Here is a 9,408-nt window from a genome sequence, read left to right as displayed (position 1 = left end):
AGTCTTCCCCTTCTCGACATATTGAGCCGCTAAATTTTTCTTGTATGTCCGGAATGCTGTGGCCATCTTCTGAAGAGCGAACTCTTTGACCAGCCTCCTCCTCTTACGTCCCTCCGGATCGTTGTTACCGAATTCATCTTTTTTGTTGTATTCCGGAGGTAGAACGAAATGCTCCATAAGCGTTCTCCAGCATTCCTTTTTTCTTTCTCTTGCTGACGAAACTGGAACCAACACGTGCCTTCACTGGCTCATGCCATTCCTGGACGGTGATCGGGACGCTGTCTCTAACAACGACTCCGCATTGGTTGATGAACTTGGTGTACGCCTCTTCGAGCTCCAGCGGCTTGCCTTTTGGACTGATAACATCAATGGTATATATTACTCCTTGTTTCAGCGTCTTGGTTTTGCCACGCTTTGTCTTCACCGATTTTTTCGACGATCCGCAGGCCGAGGGCTAAAATAAGAAAGAGAGTCGAGTTAATACACATATTTATTGAAATCGGTAAATTTGTATCACCAGAGGCTCAATGTATATATATACCTCGCCGGAGGTGGTGATTGCTAATTGCTTATCAACATCGCCGGAGGTGTTTGTCGATGGTTGACCTCCATCAACAGTGCCCGTTCCTTCGTCATCACCTCGCTGACGACCTTCATCTTCACCGCCAAGGTTCAGATAAGAAGAGATATCCTCTTCTTCATCTTCTTGGGGCGGCACATAAAGAATGTCGCCGTTTATGATGCCGAAAAGATGTGCCTCGGCTTCCGGATTATAGTTATCCCTAATCGGGTCGGCTCTATCGTCCGCCATATGTGTCACTCCTGAAAACATGTAGTAAAAACTAATTAATTGTGTATATGTCAGCATTATCACATCTCTTCTACATATAAAGAGAGAGGGCGATGAGGGAGGCGAGAGGGGGGACGCGTATTAGGTCTGTATATGCGGACGATGGACCTCGCCTCGCAGTGACCGCGTGACCGAGAGACCGGTGGCGGTGGCGAAAGGGCGGTGGCGAAAGGGCAGTGGCGGTGCAGAGGACAACACACATAACCCTCGCCGCCCCCTCTCGATCCCAAAAAAAACACCGCGCGTATACGGAGGGGCGACGAGGGGCTCGCTGCCCCATCCGTATACGCGCGGTGGTTAAGTCAAATTTTGGTTAAGTCAAATTTGAGTTCTTTTTTAAGTGAAATTTTAGTTCATTTTTTAGACAAACTTTTAAGTGAAATTTTAGTTTTTTTTTACACAATCTTTTTAAGTCAAATTGTAGTTCTTTTTGAGACAAAATTTTTAAGTCAATTTTTTTGTTTTTTTAAGTCAAATTTTAGTTTTTTTTTACACAATCTTTTTTAAGTCAAATTGTAGTTCTTTTTGAGACAAAATTTTTAAGTCAATTATTTGTTTTTTTAAGTCAAATTGTAGTTCTTTTTTTACACAAACTTTTAACTCAAATTTTAGTTATTTTCTGTTTTAAAATTAACAAGAACAAAAACTAAAAAAGAAAGAAAAAAAGGCCGGGGCAGTCGGGGGCTGCTCTTCTTCCTCTCTCTCTCTCACCGCGCGGCCACACGGCGGCCGCCGGCCTCTCCTCTCTCTCTCTCAGGCGAGCAGAGCGGCGCCGGCGAGCAGCGGCGCGCGCGGCCACGGCGCCGCGCTCTCTCCCTCTCCTTTCTCTCACTGCGAGTGGCGGCGGCGCCGGCGACGACGAGGGGCGACGTACGGGACGGGCGCGCGCGCGACAAGACACGGTGTGGGCGGGGCGGCGACGCACGGGACGGGCGCGACGAGAGGGCGGCGGCGACGGCGAGTGCGGCGACGGCGAGGCGCGGCAGCCTGACGGCGAGGTCGAGTGCGGCGATCGGCAACGGAGCGGGCGAGGAGAAGAAGAACTGATGCGCATACCACATCACCTTGGCGGGAACCCTCTTCCCGGGTTTCTGGCCCTCAACATCGTCACCAGGGTCATCGCCTCTGATCTTATAACGCAATGCAGTGCATACCGGGCGTTCATTCAAATTCTCGTATTCACCGCGGTTGAGGATGCAGTCGTTGATGCATGCATGTATCTTCAGAACCTCTAAACCTAGAGGGCAGGCAACCTTCTTTGCTTCGTACGTACTGGCGGGCAACTCGTTATTATTTGGAAACATATTCTTCAATATTTTCAGCAAGTTTTCAAATCCTGAGTCAGCTACACCTTCTTGTGCCTTCCATTTCAGCAAATCCAGTGTGCAGCCCAGCTTTTTCAGACCATTATCGCATCCGGGGTACAGCGACTTTTTGTGATCCTCTAACATGCGATCCAAATTCTCCCTCTCCTTTTTAGTTTCGCAGCTTCTCCGTGCATCAGCAATGGTCCGACCAAGATCATCAACGGGCTCATCACGTGCCTCTTCTTCACCTTCCCCTTCACCTTCCCCACCTTCAGCATCCTCCATGAAAGTATCACCGAAATGATCAAGATAGTTGTCATCGATGAAATCATCCCCTTCTTCATCTTCTTCCATTATAACCCCTCTTTCTCCATGCTTGGTCCAATAATTATAGCTTGGCATGAAACCCTGCCGAAGCAGGTGCATGTGAACATCTCTTGAGGAAGAGTAACCCTTCTGATTCTTACAGGCAACACATGGACAGATAACAAAACCCCCCTGCTTGTTCGCATTAGCCACTACGAGGAAATCTTTCAAACCCGTAGTGAACTCGCCGGAGAGTCGGTTACCGTACATCCATTGCTGATTCATCTGCATTATTATAATATAAAATATATAATTAACCATCATGCATTTGTTAAACTAACTAGCTACAAACAATAGAAATTAAATAATGAACTACACACATGCATATTTTATCAATGACACATGAAAGGTTCAAGTTGCTAACCGCGATCGAGGAGGAAAAAATAAATGAGGAAGCTCAAGTGTGGCTCCGACACTTCATATCATGTTTGTTTCATGCTCTTGGGGCATTTCATCAAACACCTTGTGTGCATAAGAGGAACCAAAAGCAAACCTAATACCCCCTTGTGAAGTTTGTGAAGAGAATGGCTCCAAATGGCTAAGTGCTGGCTGCTGGATGGGTATATATAGGGGAGGGGTTTTAGTCGCGGTTGGCCTGGCAAACCGTGACTAAAGGTGCCCGAAGGCCTTTAGTCGCGGTTGGCCTCACGTGCACCAGCTGGCCAGCGATCGCCCTGGACCCAGGCCTTTGGTCGCGGTTCGTCTCCCGAACCGCGACTAAAGGTCCCATTAGTCACGGTTCGAAATATTTGGGAACTAATGGGGCTGGATGGAAGGTCCTTTTTCCACCAGTGGGCATTACGATAATAAAGGATTCCACATCTGGTTCATAGGGCGTTGGATTAAATGATGATTACTGCTTGCCATATGGTTATGATATGAGTTTCAGCATGTAATCGAGTTTTTCCCAGTTTTATATTGAGTTACACATGAGTTTTACTAATTACATATGTGTGTTGCTGAAGCATTTCCCAAATGGAGCCCAAAAATCAATTGGAAAAAACATAAAAATTGAGATCAATATATAAATATATTTTGCCATTATCTAAACAGCACACACATCAGACTCACAAATCACATTCAATACATTTTTCTCATTGAACAAAATATCACACAGTAATAATCCACAATGACACGTACTATATCCATAACAGCCACTTGTTTTTGGCAACATAGAGAAGAAGCAAATATAGAAACATTCAGGTTCACAACTACTCACAAAAGAAAGTCAAATTCCAACATGGTAGCTACATGTGTAACTGCTATATTCATGCTTATTATTCATCCAAGAAAGGTGATTCCTCCCTTGCATGAGTTGTATGAAGCTGGCCTGATGGGGTAGTATCACTTTGCTCTGCTGCACGAGACGATGCCATCACTTGGGTGCCGCCATTTTCTGTAGATGGTGAAGATTGATTCACCTACAAAAACCACATGAAGAAACGTTGTTTTAAATTGTGCTAGTAACAGTACAAGTACAGTTCTGTAACTTTGAAGTAGTTATATACCCTGCATACATATAGGTACTAGATGATATGCATAAGTACAAGTACAGTTCTGTAACTTTGTAGTTATATACCCTGCATACATATAGGTACTAGATGGTATGCATACGACATGTACTATGTAGCAGTAGTACTAATAGAATAAATAATAACTAGAACTTAAGGAGCATTGGCTTTCTAGTGCAATGACCAAGATAATACAATCAAGCATCGGTCCCTTGGGCAGTACTAGATGGTCTGCATGCATATCATGGAATCTAGTACGTACATGTTAATTATGGATGCTTGGTATGGAAATGAACATGACAACTACTCACCTACACAGAAATTGCTAGTATATGTATGTATGTTCATTCTAGAAAGCACATAGATATCACACCGCATATTGTTCAGAACATGACACATGTGACATTTTCAAGAATTCCATCACTACCTACTAAACTCCCAAAATTTCAATGATCTGTAGATTGATTCATTACTCGTGAGAAAAACAAAAAAGAAACTGCAGTAAGGGTACCCATGATTTGCATTTGCTGCCGTATTCTGGGCGCGTTATGACAACAGGTGGAAGATTTAAAGGAGACACAAACACAGGCCAACATGAATAAGAAGCAGCAGTCAAACTGTAAGGTGTGAAGCCATCGGTTGCCATAACTAGTCGCACACTCCTAGCTAGGATCTGATGCAAAGTTAGGTTCATCTTTATCAAGTTGTTGCCATGCTTCACCATCACATGGGTGCACCATCATATCATCATCATCATCATCAGGGTGATGAGTTTTTTTGTGATACCGCATCATTTTTGCGGTCTCCTCATGAGCATACAATCGCTGCAACCTATCTGTTATGGGCATGTATCGCAACACTTTATGTGCGACCTTCTTGGAACCTTCTTTGTACCGAGGGGCTTTACAAAAATCACACTTAAGTTTAGCCTCATTGTCTTTGTAATAGAGCATGCAATTATTGCGACACACATGTATTTTATGATATGGCATACCAAGACCCTCTAGCAATTTCTTGGACCTATAGAAATTCGTCGGCAAGGATGAATTGCTAGGCAGCAACTCATGTATGAGCTGAAGCGTATCATTATAAGCAGATTCGGATTGGTTGTTCATTGACTTTATGGTCAACAACCATGCTATGGCAGACATAGTTGAGTGGCTTGTGTTTTCATGCACCAACTCTTTCACACTATCAAGCATCCTATAAAAAGCTTTGGCAGATTCTATTGGTTCCTCTCCTACTAGAGGGTTAGAAGCAGCTAAGTCAGTCATCATATCGTCCATCCTATCATTATCATCCACATCAGCACCTCCATGGTCTGTTTGATGGACACGGCCCTCACCATGTTCTGTCCAAACATTGTAATTCCGCTTGAAACCAAAGCCACACAAATCTAACTCCACAGCATCTCTATCCTTCGTAATATAGTTACGACAGTCTGCGCATGGATATTTGATCTTTCCATTCTGCACTACATTGGCTTGAGCAGAGAAAGCAAAATCTAAGAATTCTTTTGTGTTTTCATACCACTCATCTGTTGAATTACCACATTTCCAACCACTATACATCCAACCTCGATCATTCTGTTTTTTACAATTAATAAAATATTGCAACCAAATATCAGAATGCAGCAACGAAATAGAAATAAAAAATTATAAACATAAAGGAATGCCATATCGCGTCCATACCGAAGTTTCACCATCAGCAGCCATGGCAAGTCAGCACACTTGGAGCGATCTTGCCTGCCAAGGACAAACATATTAGATTACTAATTGCCTTTATTCAGAAAAATTAAAGATTTAGAGTACATGTATAGACGCGACTACTGGAACGCAATCGAACAAAACTTACTACATTAGTAAAGCGTGTGATCTGCAGTGCGATCATATAAAAATCACTCATCTGACAATAAGGATAAAATAATCAAGGCCTGCTCTCTACTAATGAGTGAGTTGCAATGGGATCACTAAACAATGTTCTCAATGGCATCATATACAATGCAGTAAAAGGTGGTATCATAAACAATGGCAGCAATGGCATCACTAAACCGTAAGTTAATATTAGATATTCTTGACCATGCTCTGCAAACCAATGATCTTGACTTTCCTCTAAATAAACAAAGACTTGGAAGTTAACTAATCAACACAGCTACCTAATCAGCTGCACATTGCCATTCATCGCAACCTGACTTGAATTATTCAGGGTGCTGCTGTTGTAACTTATACATGGGACGGATCTGGAGGTAAAGGTGATTCCCAGTTTCCTTGTTTACATTCAGTTTCATATACTAAAATATGCGTATGTTAGCGTACATACATGCCCAACTGCCCTATTTGCTGCTTGAGTTGATAGTCAGTGTGATGTACCTGAAGCAGGAAAGAAGAGGTGGTGCACAGGCAAGCAGGGGGAAGGGGGGCCGCGTAGTTTGCAGTGAGGACCGGAGTAGATCGATTGGTCAGCCGCTGAACTGAAATCAGGAATAAAAAAGTCTGAGAAAGAGAGGAGAGATTAAGAGCAGAAGAAGATCAGACATTTACCTGGACGGGCAATGTAGATCAGATCGAGGGCAGCCGGAGAGGATGCGGGAGCAGGTGGTTCGCTGGAAATTAGTCAGGCGTGGCGTCCTCCCAGCCTGGTGAGGGAAGGAATTCGCGCGGTGTTGCGGCTTTCTGGAGGAGGGCCCGGCGGCTGGACAGGGGAGCTTCTACGCGGACGACGGTGCGGCGTCGGCGCAGTTCGCCATGGACGGGGCGGCGTAGCTGGATCGTGAGGGGAGTGGACAGTTCGATGAAGGGCTAGCTAGGGATTGACTATAAGTTCATGGTTCTTTCCTGACGCTGGGCTCGGTCCACGTCGCGAGAGCCCACTCTTTGGCGCGAAGGGCCCAATAATTTCATCAGATCCGAGCGCGCATGGTCCGCGAGCAGCCAAAAAAAAATCAGTCGCGACGGCCTGGAGGCTGGAGCCCGGTCGACACGAAAGAAGCATCCGTTCGCGACGGAAAGAGACACTCCTCAAGGTTATCAGTCCGGACGTCGCGGACGGTTCCAGCTTTCGCGTCAATCCCACGTCCACGTCCACGTCCACGTCCACGTCGGGAAACGGCTCGCTCTCGCGACGGATCGTTCGGGGCCGTCGAGAACGTACCCGGACGTCAGGATTTTCCCCGTTTCGGCTAGTGATACCGCTAAATTGCTTCGTGATTCATGGTATTCATAAGTCACAACGTAAATGTACAGATTGCTTCGTGATTCGTACTAAACATGACTAGCAGCTTGAGTTGTAATTGAAATTCGATAGCATCGCGCGCCTGCCTGATAATTAAAATAGTTGTTATGCAATTTAGTATACAAAACCAAGAATTTTACAAGTCCGCATACAACGAGAACCTTTAAATGATTATTGCTACTGTACGAAAACATAAAGCAGAGCACCGATATTATTTATAAGCCTTATCCATGGCAGAGGGTGCATGCAGTAACTTAACCACACCATTATAAATCCTTGATGTTGTCGAAGGTCCAGCGGCCAACGACACCATTGACCTTGTGCTTGTGATTAATGACCCACCAGTTTGCCGGCACCGGGTAGTCGTCTTTCAGCGCGTCGGCGTTCTTGTTCACGAGCGCCACATCCCGGTCCACCACCATCTCGAAGTCCTCGGCATCGCCTTGGTCCCCAGCAAGGCCATGCAGGTAACACTCGAGGTTATGGCGCGTGACGTCATCGTTCGGGCGCAGGTTGAGGTAGGGCGACCTGTCCATGTTGATGTGCAGAACCGCGGTCGCCACGTCCATGTTTTCGTCTGCCGGCGGAACCTTGTCGCCGGCGTTCCTCACGTGGAGGGCACGGAGAGCAGGTAAGGAGGCGAAGGCGGACTTGAAGTTGTCGTCCCCGACGTGCGGGCTCGCGAACAGAATCGCCGTCACCGGGCATGGCGTCTGCTCCGGTCTGGAGCCGGGGACGTTATAGCCGTTGGCCACAATGTCGACGGCGTTGAGGGTGGAGAGCGAGGCGCCGAGGCTGTGGCCGGTGACGGTGATGCTGGTCTTCTCTTCCTTGTACGCCTCCACTTGCTTCCTCACTTCCGCCACCACCTACATATATACAAGTCTACGTGAGCACTTAAGTAACGACGATGAGAGTTTACCAAGGCTCGACGAAGGTTCACCTGATCTCTGGCGCTGTTCCTTACGATCATGGGCATTATATGTTTCTCAACTGGGTTGTTCGTCGTGTACACGTTAAGGATGCCAGATCGGACCTTTGCGTCGGAGAAATCGCCGGCCAGCACCTGCGCGGCGGACTTGTACCGGAACTCCACGTCTTTGGGATACTCCAGGATCTTCACGGTGCCGCGCCACGCCACGACGATGTCGCGCCGCCCCAGCGCCTTGGCACCCTCGTCCGTCGCCACCGCCACGTACCCGATCCAGTTGGTCCGACTCTCGCTCCGCCCTGGCTTCTCCGGCTGCTGCACGAACAATGCGTTGCCTATCGCCATCGACTCCAGCGACTGCCCTAGAAGCGGCTCCCAGGTCGCATTCAGGAACTTGGTGATGGTGTAGTACTCGGGGTGGGACACGCCGGAGGCGGCGAGCAGGCCGGCCTGGCCGTAGATGCACGAGCCGGCGTGTGGCGAGTTCTCGTCGGCGTCGAACCCGTCGTACGCGGCCTCAGCGAGCTCGCCGTAGGCGATGAGAGAGGCCCGGAGATCGGCGTTGAGTGGTTCCAGGAGCCCTTCCCACGAGCACGAGCCGTGGAGCTGTTTCCACGGGGTGGCGATGCTTCCTTCTCCAAGCTTCGGCGACGACATGGGAGCGTTCGCGGTGGGTGCCATTCTCCTCCGATATCGACTATTGCAACTCTAGAAATTGCGCTATGGCTATGCGTTCAAGTGTTGGCTTGTTTCTCTAGACATGGGAATCTATTTATAGGGAAACGGCAGGACCAACAAATGACTCTCAGTGTTGGTTGTGTTAGTGTTGCCTGCGTCCCAAGTATAATTGGTTGTGTTTGTGTTGGTGAACCCAAAGTTTTAAAATTCAGAAAACTCCCGTGTTTCGTCTAAAAGAATTCTGAAGAAAAAAGATGCAACTACATATAGATATGTAGTATTATATGTACATGTATATTTGTAGAATCATATTTTCATTTGTGATCAAGACATTAGCGACAAACATGAAGACAAAAAATACAAAAATAATGCCTAGTTAGAGAGTCTATTTGTTTATTTTTCTATAGCCAAAAGTACAGAAAAATGTTCTACAACTCTATATGTATCAGTATAGAAATTTAAATTTTCTGAAATATTTAACTTCCGATTCTGATGTTTTAAAAGTGTCTAAATCTGCTCGTTTGGGACTATATT

General features: G+C 46.4%; 1 protein-coding gene and 1 long non-coding RNA gene across 2 annotated transcripts; both read right to left on the bottom strand.

The window, feature by feature from the left end:
- Positions 1 to 3,597: 3,597 nt before the first annotated feature.
- On the bottom strand, positions 3,598 to 6,838 carry LOC127327638 (uncharacterized). The gene is made up of 4 exons (XR_007868658.2): positions 6,575 to 6,838; positions 6,404 to 6,504; positions 5,726 to 5,779; positions 3,598 to 3,944 (listed from the first exon to the last, which is right to left on the bottom strand). It is a non-coding gene; the product is annotated as an uncharacterized lncRNA (long non-coding RNA).
- Positions 6,839 to 7,352: 514 nt separating this feature from the next.
- On the bottom strand, positions 7,353 to 8,940 carry LOC127327637 (phospholipase A1-II 7). The gene is made up of 2 exons (XM_051354411.2): positions 8,209 to 8,940; positions 7,353 to 8,134 (listed from the first exon to the last, which is right to left on the bottom strand). Exons 1-2 carry the CDS (start codon positions 8,875 to 8,877, stop codon positions 7,532 to 7,534), a joined length of 1,272 nt encoding a protein of 423 aa, XP_051210371.1. The 5' UTR covers positions 8,878 to 8,940; the 3' UTR covers positions 7,353 to 7,531.
- Positions 8,941 to 9,408: the final 468 nt, after the last annotated feature.

This window comes from Lolium perenne, chromosome 1 (genome assembly GCF_019359855.2).
Source record: "Lolium perenne isolate Kyuss_39 chromosome 1, Kyuss_2.0, whole genome shotgun sequence".
In the NCBI taxonomy this organism is placed as follows: domain Eukaryota; kingdom Viridiplantae; phylum Streptophyta; class Magnoliopsida; order Poales; family Poaceae; genus Lolium; species Lolium perenne.
Note: the sequence above shows the minus strand (reverse complement) of the source record. Positions and strands in the feature narration are given on the sequence as shown.